This window comes from Anolis carolinensis, chromosome 1, assembly GCF_035594765.1.
Source record: "Anolis carolinensis isolate JA03-04 chromosome 1, rAnoCar3.1.pri, whole genome shotgun sequence".
NCBI lineage: Eukaryota > Metazoa > Chordata > Lepidosauria > Squamata > Dactyloidae > Anolis > Anolis carolinensis.
In genome coordinates, this window is record NC_085841.1 from 334,370,111 (window position 1) to 334,387,734 (window position 17,624).

Here is a 17,624-nt window from a genome sequence, read left to right on the forward strand (position 1 = left end):
CCAGTACATATCCTCCTACTGGGTTACTATCCTAATTAGAATATACTTCCATGGGAAACTTATAATAGAGATAATTAACAGGGTAAACTTCAGGTAGTTTATCTGACCAATCCTACACATATTACCAAAATGCATGGGCCTAATGCAGATGTGCACAAAACTAGAACCCATGGACATAGGGTTGCTAGAGTGAAAACAAGAGAAGATTCTTTGTACATTTGACTGTTGTGTAAAAGAGGGTGTTTCAGGGGTTGGCTACCACCCAACCAGGTAATATGCAACACCTGCTGAAATTCCATCTTTTATACAACCATTACAAGCAGAGCAGCACTCTCCAGTTTTCACTCTGGCGACCCTAGACGGAAGAGTCCACAGAGCTCAGAGATCCCCTTGCCAAAACAAACACCTAAGCAGATGGTATGAATGAACATTACCTGTGAAACCGGTAAATGTCAACCATACACCTCATTCATCATTCCTACTGGTGTCACAAAGAGTACTTCTATCTAAGCACAGAAGACATATATAGCATATGAAAAGAAGGATCAATGGGTAAAGAAAAGTAAGGCACATTTTCTATCAGCTTATACCTCCCCTTGCATTATCAGAAGGGTTAGAAAAACAGGCTTGGGCGCATTCACAGAAAATAAGATAGCTGGGAGAGGATACTTTAATGGTGTTATGGTTGCATGCCTTCAAGTCATTTCTGACATGGCAATCCTAACATGGTTTTTCTGAGACTGAGCATGTAAGACTTGCCCAAGACTTGTTTCCATGGCCAAATGGCGATTCGAACTGCTGCCTTTACAGTTGTAAGTCCAATGCTCAAAACACTATGCCACACTGGCTCTCAGCATTATTTTGACAGTATAAACTTAAATATCCTGCATATTATCAAATATAAATATAATTAAATACAGTATACAATTCAATATAAGGATACTCCAGTATATAATTAACAGTGCAGAGGACATTGGCAAGAAAATATTGTACAATTGTTTTTATAATACAGACTCTTTGTCAGTGTCCTCCCAGACCATTCCCTTAGAAGAGAATGAATCAAAATCAAGAGACTAAACACTAAAAGAAGCAGGGAGTTATGACAAGAGTGGAGAATCTGACTCACATGTGCAAGATTCAAATTTGTTGGACAAGTTGTCATCTTAAATTGTGCCCACCTACACATAGTAATTATCCCATAGGGTGGCCGTAGCAGAAAGCAAGAAAAGAGTTTTCTGTTGACGTTGCTTCCCTCCCCTGCTTAAAATTGCATTTTGCTGTTCAAGGAAGAGCAGGAAATATGGCTTTTAAAAATAGCCAACTAGTTATACCAAGTAGCAAAAAAAGAAGCCATGCTGCTCTTTTTCACATAAAATGTAAAGTGATCATTGTGTTGGGATTAAGAAGGGACCTCAAGCTCCCTCTCCTGGTCTTTTTCTTTAATGCCTCAGAAAAAACCAACAGCATCTGAGGGAGAAGACTTTTTGAATAGTAGTTGGCTTTTAAAAAAATAAGGACAAAAAGAATAAGTCCAGATTTTTCAATTTCTGATAAACACCAACATCATTTTATGCATATACAAAAGGTTCATATGCCACGCCTAAATACAAATTTTCAAAACTAGACATAACATAACAATTCTTCCTTTTCCAAAGCTGGCATGGTGACTGAACTTTCTGGAACAAATGTTATCATCATCAGTAATATCCTGCCAATTTTTCTTTCCTGTAGTGTGTTTTATATGTCATATTTCTGAGAAAAGTACAAAGATGTTCTTTTTAGGCAGCCAGTCTAAAAGCCCAATTCACATATATGTCTGGTGGCATGGTCCATCCTTGAAGACACAAGTTAAAGACTCAGCTACTCTTTTTGACAAGCCATTTTAGTGAAGTAGCTTCTTGAAGGACTGTAGTAATTTCAGCACCATTATCAGACTCCTGAAAAAGAGAAGTCACCCCAGCATGGTCAAAGTTGCCGTAACCTACATAGGAAACTGCTTCCCATCTCCTCACAAAGGTTTGGGCTTTTTAGAAATTTTTAGAATACCTGGACAGTGTAACTGTCAGACATACTGGCTAAGGATTTATAAGAGTTGTAGTCCAAAAAATAACTTTTCCAAGGCCAGCTTTCTACAAATAATAACTTCTACATTCTTGCTTTCTACATAATTTTATGTATTTCAAGGTGCACAAATGAATCTGGTTCAGCAATTGTCATTGGGGGCATCTAACTACAGAATTACTGCAATTTGAAGCTACTTTAACTGTCATGGTTCAGTGCTACGAAATCTTGGGAGTTGTAATTTTACAAAGCCTTTAGCCTTCTCTGTCAAAGAGTGCTGGTGCTTCACCAAACTACGACTCCCATGATTCCATAACATTGAGCCATGGCAATACAAGTGCTCTCAAATGGCATTAATTTTATACTGTAGATGCATCTTTAACTTTAAGTACTCATGAGTCACAACATAGCCTCTTAGCACAAATTCAGCATCTTTCCCGCACTCCAGAACTGCCTCTTTGACCTTTCAGCCAAGCAGATTCTCTAGCCTACTGTTCTCCAGGATCCAAAATGCCTGAACAAGCCTGCTCCCTTCCAGTTAACAAAGTGCAGACTCTCTTCTTCTTAAGCCCCTCCTGTATTTATTTAAAGCTCTTTTTATCCCACTGTTTAGCCACAAAGGATCTCCAGGCAGCTTATATAAGATCAATTAAGCTTTCCTCCAAGTTGCATTTTCCCCCTGCCCATTTATCCTTCCTTCTTATGTTTCTCACCGTACTGCTGCTTTCTCTAGCCAAACTTTCCTGAAAATGCTGCTTTTTCAAAGCCTTGCTTACTCTGATTGTGTCTTCCTCTTTTACTTCCTTCACTCCACCATGGAGTTGTTTAACCAGAAAAGTGATGGGAATCATGCTCCTCTCCAGATATTATTAGACTAGGACACCCAGTATTTCCCACCTTTGGCTATGCTGGAGGGCTGCATGATTCCCACCTGTGAATGAGATGTTTGGGTTTCTAGCCTGGGTCTTTGAAGCCTGTTTGACAGATCTGGTAACACCTAAGTAGCTTCTCTTTCCAGTTGTGAGCCCCCCTTTCCGATGATATTTTGCACAGTTCTCATTGTTGGAAGCATTTCCTCCACTAATTTGAATGTTCAAATTATCACAGCAATTCAATTACACAGCTAGGAATAGGTATGTTGATGAAATATTCGGTTTTCACCTTGCTTCATATAGAAAAAGGGAAAGACAGAAAACAGACTTTCAAAAGTGGTGCTTAAGAAGTGTTTCCTAATGGATAACTACAAGGTGGCAGAGGGGGAAATCTAACTTCACCTGTCTTTACCCCCTGGTTGCTATTAGACTAGTGGCATATATGCGAAGAAAAGGCAGCTCCTTGAAATGATACATAATCATAATATATAGCATGAGTATGGATATTTTGGTTATATATAATATGAGCAGTAATATAACTACAGCTAATACAAGAGGAATATAATATAAATTATTATATTAAAAACAATAAAAAGGGCTTCTTTGCTTACGTCGGTAGGAAAAGGAAGAACAAGGAGGCGATAGGACCTCTGCGAGGAAAAGATGGGGGAATTCTGACAGGGGATAGGGAAAAGACAGAACTATTTAATGCCTTCTTTGCCTCAGTCTTCTCACAAAAAGAAAGCCAGCCTCAACCTCAGCAACATGGAGTGGATGAAGGATTGGGGGAAATCCAGCCCCGAATAGAGAAACAAGTTGTCCAGGAACACCTGGCCGCTCTAAATGAATTAAAGTCTCCAGGGCTGGATCAACTACACTCGAGAGTATTGAAGGAACTAGCGGAAGTTTTTTCAGAACCACTAGCAATCATTTTTGAGAGTTCTTAGAGAACGGGAGAAGTCCCAGCAGATTGGAGGAGGGCGAATGTGGTCCCTATCTTCAAGAAGGGAAAAAAGGGCAACCCAAACAATTACCATCCGGTCAGCCTCACGTCGATACCAGGTAAGATTCTGGAAAAGATCATTAAGGAAGTGGTCTGCAAACACTTAGAAACAAATGCGGTCATTGCTAATAGTCAACACGGATTTACCAAAAACAAGTCATGCCAGACTAATCTAATCTCTTTTTTCGATAGAATTACAAACTGGGTAGATGCGGGGAACACCGTGGATGTAGCCTATCTGGATTTCAGTAAGGCCTTCGACAAAGTCCCCCACAACCTTCTGGCAAACAAGTTAGTCAAATGTGGGCTAGACAAAACTATGGTTAGGTGGATCTGTAATTGGTTAAGCGAACAAACCCAAAGGGTGCTAACCAATGCGTCGTCTTCATCTTGGAAAGAAGTCACGAGTGGAGTGCCGCAGGGTTCTGTTCTGGGCCCGGTTCTGTTCAACATCTTTATTAACGACTTAGACGAAGGGTTAGAAGGCACGATCATCAAGTTTGCAGATGACACCAAACTGGGAGGGATAGCTAACACGCCAGAAGACAGGAGCAGAACTCAAAACGATCTGGACAGATTAGAGAGATGGGCCGAAACTAACAAAATGAAGTTCAACAGGGACAAATGAAAGATACTTCACTTTGGCAGAAATAATGAAATGCAAAGATACAGAAGGGGGGATGCCTGGCGCGACAGCAGTACGTGTGAAAAAGATCTTGGAGTCCTCATGGACAACAAGTTAAATATGAGCCTACAATATGATGCGGTGGCAAAAAAAGCCAATGGGATTTTGGCCTGCGTAAATAGGAGTATAGCATCTAGATAGAGGGAAGTCATGCTACCCCTCTATTCTGCCTTGGTCATACCACACCTGGAATACTGCATCCAATTCTGGGCACCACAGTTAAAGGGAGATGTTGACAAGCTGGATAGCGTCCAGAGGAGAGCAACTAAAATGATCAAGGATCTGGAGAACAAGCCCTATGAGGAGTGGCTTAAAGAACTGGGCATGTTTAGCCTGCAGAAGAGAAGGCTGAGAGGAGACATGATAGCCATGTACAAATACATGAGGGAAAGCCATAGGGAGGAGGGAGCAAGCTTGTTTTCTGCTGCCCTGCAGACCAGAACACGGAACAATGGCTTCAAACTACAGAAAAGGAGATTCCACCTGAACATTAGGAAGAACTTCCTCACTGTGAGAGCTGTTCGGCAGTGGAACTCTCTTCCCCGGACTGTGGTGGAGGCTCCTTCTTTGGAGGCTTTTAAGCAGAGGCTGGATGGCCATCTGTTGGGGCTGCTTTGAATGCAATTTTCCTGCTTCTTGCAGGGGATTGGATTGGATGGCCCATGAGGTCTCTTCCAACTCTACGATTCTATGATTCTATGATTCTAAATTCATCCAGCTTGCCATGCCTAAACATATTGCAAATCACAATTTAGTTTCTCTTTGGTATTCTTCTCTGGCTAAGGATGTAAACACAATTTCTGTGTATATACAATCTTTACATTTTCAGTTCCCCCTCAAATTCTTATTTTGTCCAAGTGCTGAAAAGAAAAAAGTTCAGACATAGTTGCACAAAAGTGCCCAAAGGTATATTTTCAAACATATGGGGGACTTTGTGATTTTTGTGAGCTACTGCCACAGCCTTCAAAAACAGCTTTTGAGAGGATTTGTTTTTGTTTAATCTGTCATTTCTACAGTTTGTACAGAGTGGAATATATGGGAGAAGATTATCATGTAGGTAACCTGGACCCAAACCAGGTAGAACTTTAAAGGCAATAAGTGACGCTCTGTACTTTGTCCGAAAACTAACTGGCAACCAGTGGAGTGATTTTATTATAAGTGTAGCAAAAAGTAGCACTACTAGGTTTTGAAGACCATCCTCTTAGATTGCTGACGTGTTTGCCCCCTATCTTGAGTGGTAGAGCCGCTCTGGAGATAACGAGAAGGAACTTATTTTAATCCATCTATATAAAGAATGTCCTGCTTTTATTCATGGGGGCACTCTGCCCTTATTATCTCAATGAATTAAAGTAGCACTGAAGCTTTGTTTTTGTTTTATTCAGTGATCACAAACCCAGTCAGTTGCTGGACTTCAATATTTTACAGACCTGTAAATTACTTACAGAATGTCCTATTTGCAGTGTTTATTTTGCCATAAATTTGAGTTTAAAATTAAGTTGCACATTTCTGATAAAACAAAGTGATAAAACTTAATAACCACTGAAAGTAAAGTGAAACTAGATTTTACGAATTCTCTGCTCTCCCAAGAGCCTACAGCACAGTAAATTGAGAACTACTTGCCTAATTGTTTGAAGGAGCCTGGCTACCTTTTGGTAGCACAATAAGCCCTAAAGATTGCAACACAAAGCTAATTTTATCCTGTCTACAATCAGCAAAAACAGAGATTAAAAGATCCATTAGGGTATTTAGTCAACATTTTAGACAAACACAAGGCTGTCCTTTGTACAGAACACTTTCCTCAGTTGCTGTTGAATTGCAGTGGTTAAATATTAAGCTTTATTGGACCTCACAGCCTTACATTGCAAATAGCCAAGTAATAAAGTGTGCTAGCATTGGGTTGCTCTGAGTTTTCCGGGATGTAGGGCCATTTTCTAAAAGTATTCTCTCCTTACGTTTTGCCCACATCCATTGGCAAGCATCCTCAGAGGTTTTGAGGTACCATAGATGTGGGAGAGAATGCTTCTAGAACATGGCCATGCAGCCCGGAAAAATCACAGCAACCCAGTGATTCCGGCCGTGAAAACCTTCAACAACACATTGTGCTAGCATTGCATATCATCCTAGTGGTGCATCTAAACTGTATAATTAATGTAGTTTGATACCACTTTACTGGCAAGACTCAATACTTTGGAATCATAAGAGCTGTAGTTTGGCAAGACACAGCAGAGAATGCTAAAGACGTTGTAAAACTACAGCTCTCATGATTACATAGTATTGAGCCATGGCAGTTAAACTTCATTAATTCTACAGTCTAGATCAGTGGTTCTCAACCTGGGGTCCCCAGATGTTTTCGGCCTACAACTCCCAGAAATCCCAGGCAGTTTACCAGCTGTTAGGATTTCTGGGAGCTGAAGGCCAAAACATCTGGGGACCCTAGGTTGAGAACCACTGATCTAGATGAATCCTAGGGTGGTGCAGAGTGAATAATCCTCACCCATCTGTACATCACCCTTTCATGAAACTATTAAATGTTGTGCAGTCCCATGAGATAAAAAGAGAGTAGTGTGTTGCAACTTTCATAGTCACCTTCCTGCTCTTGTAGCACACTGGTAATTTTCTCCATTTCCCATTTCATTTACCGGTACTTCTTACTCATGATACTGGCCAGATGAATACCTTCCAGGTACGGATATGAAGATGTACAAGAGACATAATTTACAGAATAATCAGGTACCACCCTTCTCCCACTCATTGCTGGGAAAAGGTGTAAGGTTAATCTCAAAGCTTGGCCTACTTGAACCTAGAACCCACTCCAAATATGGGAAGAAATATATTCAAATAAAATAATACAGAGGTGGTAAGAAATCTCAGAAAAGGGATTTTTAAAAATTATGCCTTTGAATCAACACACATCAACATTACAGATGGATTCAGTTACAGATCTAAAGGTATTACTTTGTCAAGATGCCTGAATACTAGGACTCAAGCGTTGAGGGCAAGGTGGTGTGTTTTCAAGTATCAGACAAATGTGAAATCTGGCAGATGGTGAGAGTGCAGGTGGCGTAAATCATGGAGCAAATGAAACTGGAAAAAGTTGAAGACACTTGTGCCTATTAAACAGCACTGAGAACAGAAAATGAATCTCACTATGCTTCAATTGTTGTGTTCTTGATATGGTATACTGCCTTACATCTTCTGGATAAGAAGGATCTTATTGGGATCAGGCAATCAGACTCTCAAAGACAAGAAGTTGAATCTTTATTTGCCTGCTGTGAAAAATCTGCTAGGTACTTTGAGGAAGTATCCAGTGCTTTATTTGGTGAGCATCTTTCTACATAGATCTCAACAATGGGAACTGATCCCAAGAAGAGGTACATGTAGAATGACGCTTGAATCTTTTTGGGATATCAAACATATTTCGCCATATTGACTGAATGGATACATGGCATGACACACCTCTAAAAAAGATCTGTATGTGTGCACATATAAAAACAGCAATTAGTAACAGCAGAGGAAAGAGAAATCCAGGCATGTTTTATAATAATTGTTGTTGTTGTTTATGCATTCAGTCGCTTCCGACTCTTTGTGACCTCATGGACCAGTCCATATCAGAGCTTCCTGTCGGCCGTCGCCACTCCCAGTTCCTTCAAGTTCAAGCCAGTCACTTCAAGAATACCATCCATCCATCTTGCCCTTGGTCGGCCTCTCTTCCTTTTTCCTTCCATTTTCCCCAGTATCATTCTCTTCTCCAAGCTTTCCTGTCTTCTCATGATGAGACCAAAGTACATCATCTTTGCCTCCAATATCCTTCCCTCCAGTCAGCAGTCGGGCATTATTTCCTGGAGTATGGACTGGTTTGATGATCTTATGGTCCAAGGCATTCTCAGAATTTTCCTCCAACACCACAGTTCAAAAGCGTCTATCTTCCTTCACTCAGCCTTCCTTATGGTCCAACTCTCGCATCCATAGGTTACTATGGGGAATACCATTGCTTTAACTATGCGGACCTTTGTTGCCAGTGTGATGTCTCTACTCTTCACTATTTTATCGAGGTTGGCCATTGCTCTCCTCCCAGGAAATAAACATCTTCTGATTTCCTGGCTGCAGTCTGTATCTGCAGTGATTTTCACGCCTAGAAATATAAAGTCTGCCACTGCCTTCACATTTTCTCCCTCTATTTGCCAGTTATCAATCAGTCTGGTTGCCATAATCTTGGTTTTCTTGATGTTTAACTGCAACCCAGCTTTTGCACTTTCTTCTTTCACCTTGCTGATAAGACTCCGCAGCTCCTCCTCACTTTCAGCCATCAGAGTAGTAGCATCTCCATATCTGAGGTTGTTAATGTTTCTTCCAGCAATTCTAACTCCAGCCTTGGATTCATCAAGCCCCGCATGTCGCATGATGTCTTCTGCATACAAGTTGAATAGGTAGGGTGAAAGTATACAGTCCTACTGTACTCCTTTCCCAATCTTGAACCAATCTCTTGTTCCATAGTCAGTTCTTACTGTGGCAACTTGGTCTTTATACAGATTTCTCAGGAGACAGACAAGGTGACTTGGTATCCCCATATCACCAAGAACTTGCCACAATTTATTATGATCCACATAGTCGAAGGCTTTAGAATAGTCAATAAAGCAGAAATAGATGTTTTCCTGAAACTCCCTAGCTTCCTCTATTATCGAGCGAATATTGGTAATTTGGTCTCTTGTTCCTCTGCCTTTTCTAAACCCAGCTTATACATCTGGCAACTCTCACTCCATGTATTGCTGGAGTCTGCCTTGCAGGATCTTGAGCATTACCTTACTGGCATGGGAAATAAGTGCCACTGTAAAAAAAGTTTGAGCATTCTTTAGCGCTTCCCTTTTTTGTATGGGGATGTAAATTGATTTTTTTCCAATCTGATTGCCATTCTTATGTTTTCCATATTTGCTAACATATGACATGCATCATCTTGACAGCATCAATTTTCAAGATTTTAAACAACTCAGCTGGGATCCCGTCATCTCCTGCTGCCTTGTTATTAGCAATGCTTCTTAAGGCCCATTCAAACTCACTCCTCAGGATGTCTGGTTCTAATTCACTCACCACACCGTCAAAGCTATCCTCGATGTTATTACCCTTCCTATACAGATCTTCTATATATTCTTGCTACCTTTTCTTGATCTCTTCAGCTTCTGTTAGGTCCTTGCCATCTTTTGTTGTTGATCATGTCAATTTTATTGATTGTATTTGGGCATTGAATTTTTACCAGTTGTTGTAAGCCACCTTGAGTCCTCTCGGGTGAGAAAGGCGGGGTAAAAATGTTGTAAATAAATAAATAAAATTTTGCCTGAAATTTACCTCCGATGTTCTTAATTTTCTGGAAGAGGTCTCTTGTCCTTCCTATTCTATTGTCTTCTTCCACTTCCATGCATTGCTTGTTTTAAAATAGTTCTTTGTCTCTTCTGGCTAACTTCTGAAATTGTGCATTTAATTGGGCATATCTCCCCCATCACTGTTTCCTTTTGCCTTCCTTCTTTCTTGGGCTACTTCCAGTGTCTCAGCAGACAACCGTCTTGCCTTCTTGGTTTTCTTTTTCTTTGGGATGTACTTTGTTGCCGCCTTCTGAACAATGTTTTGAACTTCTGTCCATAATTCTTCTGGGACTCTATTTATTAAATCTAGTCCCTGAAATCTATTCTTCACCTTCACTGCATATTCACTAGGAATATTTGTGAGATCATATCTAACTGGTATGTGTATTTTCCCCAATCTCTTTAGTCTGATTCTAAATTGTGCAATAAGAAGTTTGTGATCAGAACTACAATCAGCTCCAGGTCTTGTTTCCACCGACTGGTTGAATGTCCGCTACCTTTGGCTGCAAAGGATGTAGTCAATCTGATTTTGGTGTTGACCATCTTGGACCATGGATCAAGATCATGGACCAAGTCCATGTGTAAAGCCGTCTTTTAGGTTCTTGGAAGAGAGTGTTTGTTATGCACAGTGAGTTTTCCTGGCAAAATTCTATCAGACTACGTCCCGCTTCATTTTGTTGTCCCAAACCATGCTTGCCTGTGATCCCAGTTGTCATTTGACTGCCCACCTTAGCATTCCAATCTCCTGTAATGAAAATAATGTCTCTTTTTAGTGTAATATCCAGTAGGTGCTGCAGATCCTCATAGAACTAATCTAATCCTGCTTCTTCAGCAGCTGTGATTGGGGAATATATTTGGATCACTGTGATTTTAAACGGCTTGCCTTGAACTCGAATTGAGCTCATTCTATCATTTTTTTGGGTTGTATCCAAGCACTGCTTTAGCAACTTTATTATTAATTATGAAGGCTAATCCATTTCTTCGGTGTTCCTCTTGTCCACAGTAGTAGATCTAGTGGTCATCTGTTGTGAAGTAGCCCATTCCAGTCCATTTCAGTTCACTGATTCCCAGAATGTCTATCTTTAACCTTGACATCTCACCAATAACCACATCCAATTTGCCCTGGGTCATAGATCTTACATTCCAGGTTCCTATAGTGTGTTGATCTTTAGAACATCAGATTTATCATTCACCTCCAGCACCGTCAACCGTTAGCCTTTCTTTCAGCTTTGAGCTAACTGCGTCATCACATCTGGGGCTAGTTGAGCTTATCATCTGTTCCTCCCCAGCAGCATTTTGACCATCTTCCAACCTGGGAGTCCCATCTTCTGATGGTATACCGACATATCTCTGGTTGTATTGATCCATTTAGTTTTCATGTCAAGAATACTGGGGTGGGTTGCCATTACCTTCCCCAGGGATAGTATTTAGTCTGACCTTTCTGCCATGACCTTCCCGTCTTGGGTGGCCCTGCATGGTATAGCTCATGGCATCACTGAGGTGCTCAAGTTCCAGCACTGCGTCAAGGTAACGATCCTTATTATTATCATTATTATTATTATTATTATTATTATTATTATTATTATTATATTGTTATTATTAAATAATCCCAGGCGGCAGGAGAATTGACAAGAAGCAACTGGAAAAAGCTTACACACTACGAGGATTTAAAGACCAAACTGCAAAGACTCTAGCACAAGCCAGTAAAGGTGGTCACAGTGGTGATCGGCACACTAGGTGCAGTGCCTAAAGACCTTGGAAAGCACTTGAAAATTGGCGCTGACAAAATTACTATCTGTCAGCTGCAAAAGGCCACCCTACTTGGATCTGCACACATTATTCACTGATACATCACATAGTTCTAGACACTTGGGAAGTGTCTGACGTGTAATCCCATACAAAAGCCAGCATAGTGATCTTGTTTGCTGCATACTAATCTTGTTGTGTATCAAAGAAAATTTTTATTTCTCATCCACAGCTCTTTGTGGCTCAAGGCGGGTTACAGAATAATTAAAACACATCAACATTGTAAAAATTCCACAAATACACATATTAAAATGTATTTCTATAAAAGATACATGTTAAAATGTATTTCTATAAAAAGCATATTTTATTGTAGTGATCAGTATTAGACCTAGTATTGTTCAAAGATGCACTATAGCCCATTATAGCCACATATGAAGTTAACACATTTAATTTTATGTTTAAATATGGATAACCACATATAGCCCAATGCCTGCGCAGTGTACCTAAAGATACACCATGAAACTGAGGTCTGGAAATTGCACGCATGTTAGACACGGAGCAGACAAGCATACCATAGGGCTAGACCAAGATAATCCCAATCTCCCACATGCATATGGGTTTTAAAAGCGACAGAAAAGACCTCCCATGCATAGATCTGCACAGACAGCTTAACTTTTGATTTAGGGATTAGTATTTTCAAAACTCCAATTACGTGTTGAGATGGAGGATGCTTAACACTATTTTCAGCTGCACTGATGTGAAGATTTAGGAAATAACTGTCCTGGTTCCATTAAGTGCTAATAAGACCTCAGTTTGAATGCTGTATTCATTTCTGGGCAGCACTGTTCAAGATGTCAGTCAGCAACTTGGAGGAAATTCAGGGGAATTATCTGAGCATGGCAATTGGTCAAGAAGAAAAATCACAAAAAGTGAAGGAAATATGGTGTTTGTTTTTAACCTCCACAAATTAAATTAATTGTGGAAAATGCTGATTTTCTCCTGATTTTTAAAGCTCCCTAAAAAATTGCCAAAATAAATGGAAGAAGATGGGGAAATACTTTAAAAGTAAGGGTAACTTAAACATGAGGTATATTTCCTGTCATTGTATTAGGTAAAATCTAGAACTGAACCTTTGTAAAGAAAAAGGTTCCTTCCATTGACAGAAGTAATGGATTCCAGAGAGGCTCCTCAATGGCGGAAAAAGGTAATTTTTTCTGTTCTCCTTTCCTTTCTGCAGTCACCACTGCCAACTCATAGGTTATTTGGAGGACTGTTAATTTTTTTTCCTTATTGTGTCAAGGACCAATTCCACATTCGTGCTCCATTGGCTGCAAATGATTGTTTTTTTCTTGGAAAAATCAGTGTAGACAATCATCGAGCTTGCGGATCACTCCACAGCCCACCAGATTGAACAGGCCACCAGCTTCAAAGCAAATACATGGGGGCATGCAGTAGGGATGGGGGAGCGGGGATGAAAATGATTTCTTCCTCTAAACCTTAGCTCCAATGGGATCACCCAGTTTGTGGAACCCAGCTCTGTGTAATTTTGGATCTAGTTCATAGTCTTTATGTAGCATTTTCTTCAGTACCGAGATAAGTTTCATAACGATCATCTCAGCAATCTTTATGACAATGCTGGGCTCCTTCAGGTTGTTTCTGAATTATCGTGGCCCTAGGGAGGCCCTATTGCAAAGTTTTCTTGATAAGATTTGTTCAGAGAGGGTTTGCCATTGTCCTCTTCTAAGGCTAAGAATGACTTGCCCAAGATCACCTAGTGGGTATCCATGGCCAAGTGGGGATTCAAACTCTGGTTTTGATGGTCGTAAACCCATGTTCAAGCCACTATGCTATATTGAGTCTCTCTGCTACAGTGACAATGCTGCATGTTAATTTGGTATTTGTTTTTTAAAGATATTTTTACTGTGATACACACACACACATACACGCATCCACGCAGACACACACAAGCAGAAACATACAATCTTCGCATATCTGTATATTTTAAATTGTTATGTTGATGCTTTTATGTTAAGCCACTTTGAGTCCCCTTTGAGGGAGATAAAACAGAGTATAGATGATGATGATGATGTAAGTAGATGTCTGATTTTTCAACAAGATTTTTCCTGCACCCTTCCAGAACTGCTTCAGAGGACCATTCAACACTGAGAAAAATTGAAGGATTCTTTCACATGAGTGAAAGTCTACTTGCTCAAGCCTGGATGAAATCTATGGCACCAATGTAGACAGTCATGGCCTGGCTAACAGCTGTTCCAGCAATAATGTTTAATGAGTCATTGGCAAGAAATGAATTGATCCAGTTAAATAAAGCTATATATTTTTAAACAAAATCATGTGGCCTATTGATGCTGTCTTAAAACTGACACTATTTCTTAGCCATGTACCGTATGTTATAGAAACATATTCAAATTCTCAATGTTTGCTGTGCCATAATGTGCATCATATACAAAGAAATAAAGTATGGATTTGACAGATTATCCACATGCAAATTTGTATAAGATGGTAGAAGTAGAGAAATGGCAGCTCACCAATGGCATGCTCACTGGCTGAACTGAGTTCATGACAGAATAAAGTTTTGAGCCTAGGACATCCAGCTCATAGTTCATGCTCTAGATAACAACGGTCATATCAGTTCTCTTTATAATGAACAAGTTCATCTTGAGTGTTCACAACAAAAGTTCAGTAACAGAATATAATGATGTTTTTTCCATTGTGGAATCCCCTTTGTTAGAAAAAGATTTTATGAAAGGTTGTGCAAGAATCACTGCAGAGTTGTTTTTTTTAGACTGTCTCTACCACACAACATCAAGGACACATGTCTGAATAATACCCACTATGGCATATATTTACATTATTGTGAAAGGAAGATGAAACAGTCTACTATAAATTTCCTTTTTTGTTTGTATTATGAAGACACTTACTTTTGTCTGTCAGATGTCATACATATTCATGTATGGAAAAATTAAATATAGCATTGGTCTTCAAGTAGCGGTTTATTACGCTAAAACAAATCATGTACCCAATTATAGTGATTTTTGCACAAACAAAGAAAGAGAAAAAAAATAAATGGGAACAATGAAATGTTTACCAGCAAGATACTGCTCCTTCACATAATAGCTGGGGTTGATGAAATTGTAGCTCACAGGAATAATGCACACACACATACTTTTATATTCTCACAAAATTTATAGAGAACCCATAAAGCCTTTGCAATCTCATTTAAAAAAAAAAAAAACTAGTTGATTTTCCAGTCAAAATCAATACAAAAAATGTCCAAACCACCACAAGAACATGACAGATTGGGACCCCACCAAAATGCAAGAAAACCCCCACAGACTGGTTGGCTATTAGTCAAAACCTGAAGTGACACTATTTTTGGTTGGGAGCTATTACTTAATTGTTGGAGAGGGGGGGGGTGAAATAGCGGTTGTCCCTCACATGATATATCTTGTGAGGTAGGTCAATAATGCCACTTGTAGATGGGAGTAGATATCTGAAGCTGGAAACAACAGTTCAGTTAAGCTTATGCCATTCCAGATAGAATAAAGATTTGGTTTGGTTTGACTACATTCGCAATTTTGTCTCTTAACCACTGGACCATGGCAGTTTATGACATGAGTATACACAGTATAAACACCACAAAAAGCCAAGTTTTTTGTTTCAGTTGTTGCTATAAAAGGTGTAGATCAGACAAACAATAAACTCTAAAAACACATGGGAACTTCTACAGACTGGTTAGGTTGTCTATATTATCAAGTCATTGACTGGCAGTCAGCAACCAAAACCCACTCAATTTAGCTGCTGAGCCATCACAATCAAAACCACATTTGGTTCATAACACAAGCAAATGTGGATAGTTAATATTTAATCACCAAAAAAATAAAAAGAAGAAAATTGGAACAGTCTTAGAATGAGTTCATATAACTCCAGACAACGACATTCTCTCTTCAAGGCCTCATGCTAGGGTCTTCCCACCCCTGAGATAGTTCTCCTGAGATAGTTAACTAGAGATATTGGGGATTCAACCTGTAACCTGAAGTTATTTTGCAGCACTATAGGCTAGTATAATCCAATGAGTGAAAATACCTGCAGAGCACCTATTTCTTCCTCCTTCCTGACAGTCTTCTCCAATAGATCTATATAATAAAAAAGACAAAACATTTCAAAAAACAGGTAACTACATGCCCGATAAATGGAGATATCTGATCAGTGTTATACATGAATTATCAGTATTACCCCCAAATTAAAAAGAGAAAACAACTTCATGATCTCACAGGAAGGTAACGCAATAAGAGAAAACTGGTCTGATCTCACCCTTTTGTCCAAAACAACTACATTTATCATTGCAAACCAGACTGATGCCCCTCAATTGCTCAGCAAATGAAGAAGTTCCCCAATAATATATAGAACCTGGCCCTTTTTTTGGGTATACTAAAAACAACAACAACAACAACAACAACAGGGGCAAACAACTCATTCAATGCCTGTATAAAACAAAGTAAAAAAATATTAAAAATGCAAAAAAATGGAGGTGCTTGAGGAGAAAGTGGTACTGGGTGAATTGTTAGCATGGAAATCTAGCAAATTTTCCAATATGCTGGCTGAGTGTGCTTGCCAAGGGAACCTGGTGAAGTCAGGGTGAGTGCCTATGTCCCCCACTATTTCACACACCACGGAGATTAGCCAAGGAAATCTTTTTTATTATTTCCTTGTGGCAATATGCTTCTTCAGTCCTGCTTCAAGGCAAACATACAGAAAAAGTCTTCCACTGCAAGAGCCTCCTAATTGTGCTTTCAGTGATGAAAATGGCAGAATAGAGCTACCTTGCTTGATCTGATAAGTGTGTCATCAACACTAAAGGGAGAGAAGAGGAAGAGGGAGGTGGGAAGTATACAGAGAGCTACAGACATGGCAAAAATATTTGCACAGCTGATGTAAATAACTCATTCACAAGAGTTATATTTTCCCCAACTTTACCTAAAATATAGGAAATGAGCTAAATATAAGTTATCGAGACTATACCCCCCCCCCTTAGCCAGGAGGGATAAAAGTATATTTGTCACTTATTTATGTAGATTATTTTAAGCTGTATTTAAACATAGATTTAATCATTAAAATGTTCAAATTTACATTACAGCTCCATATACTGTTTAAAATCCATATTAGAATACATGTCTATTGCATAGCAAGAAAAAAAGAGACGATCTTAAAGAATCTACAGGCTGGACTGTTGAACTCATGGCTACTTAAAGTTCTGGAACTGGATCATTCATATGGTCAATGTGTTGTCGAAGGCTTTCATGGCCGGGATCACAGGGTTGTTGTATGTCTTTCGGGCTGTGTGGCCATGTTCCAGAAGCATTCTCTCCTGACGTTTCGCCCACATCTATGGCAGGCATCCTCAGAGGTTGTACCTCACAACCTCTGAGGATGCCTGCCATAGATGTGGGCGAAACATCAGGAGAGAATGCTTCTGGAACATGGCCACACAGCCCGAAAGACATACAACAACCCAATTCATATGGTCGTTGCTTATATTATCAGGTGGAATTAAGTTTGAGCCAGAACAGACAAAGCAGAAAACATGTTTCTGCAAGGAAATACTTCCAGATTGTTGGAGTACTAAATACATGAAATACAGTACAAAGACCAATAAAGATATAGTCATTTTGGATTCTGATCCTATCTTCAGTGGAATTAGCTATCCTTCCCAATTTGGTTTTCTTTGCAAATTTGTTAAGCATACCCCCTGTTTCATTGTCTAATCATTGATAAAGATGTTGAATAGAATTGGGCCCAGGACAGAACTCTGTGGGCACTCCACTAGTCACCTACCTACAAGGTGAAAAATATTAATTGTTGAGCACCCTTTGGGTTCAGCTGAT

The 17,624-nt window shown here is 39.6% G+C and overlaps 1 protein-coding gene across 9 annotated transcripts in view; it reads right to left on the minus strand.

Moving 5' to 3' along the window:
• cep128 (centrosomal protein 128) overlaps positions 1 to 17,624 on the minus strand; it is a 284,185-nt gene that overhangs the window by 55,985 nt on the left and 210,576 nt on the right. For 6 of the 9 annotated variants that reach the window (XM_008117882.3, XM_062968036.1, XM_008117790.3 and 3 more), the window contains one exon: positions 15,826 to 15,875. The exons of the other annotated variants lie outside the window; for them this stretch is intronic. In XM_008117882.3, coding sequence (XP_008116089.2) covers positions 15,826 to 15,875 — 50 coding nt within the window. The remainder of the gene's footprint in view (positions 1 to 15,825; positions 15,876 to 17,624) is intronic. 9 annotated transcript variants of the gene reach the window in all.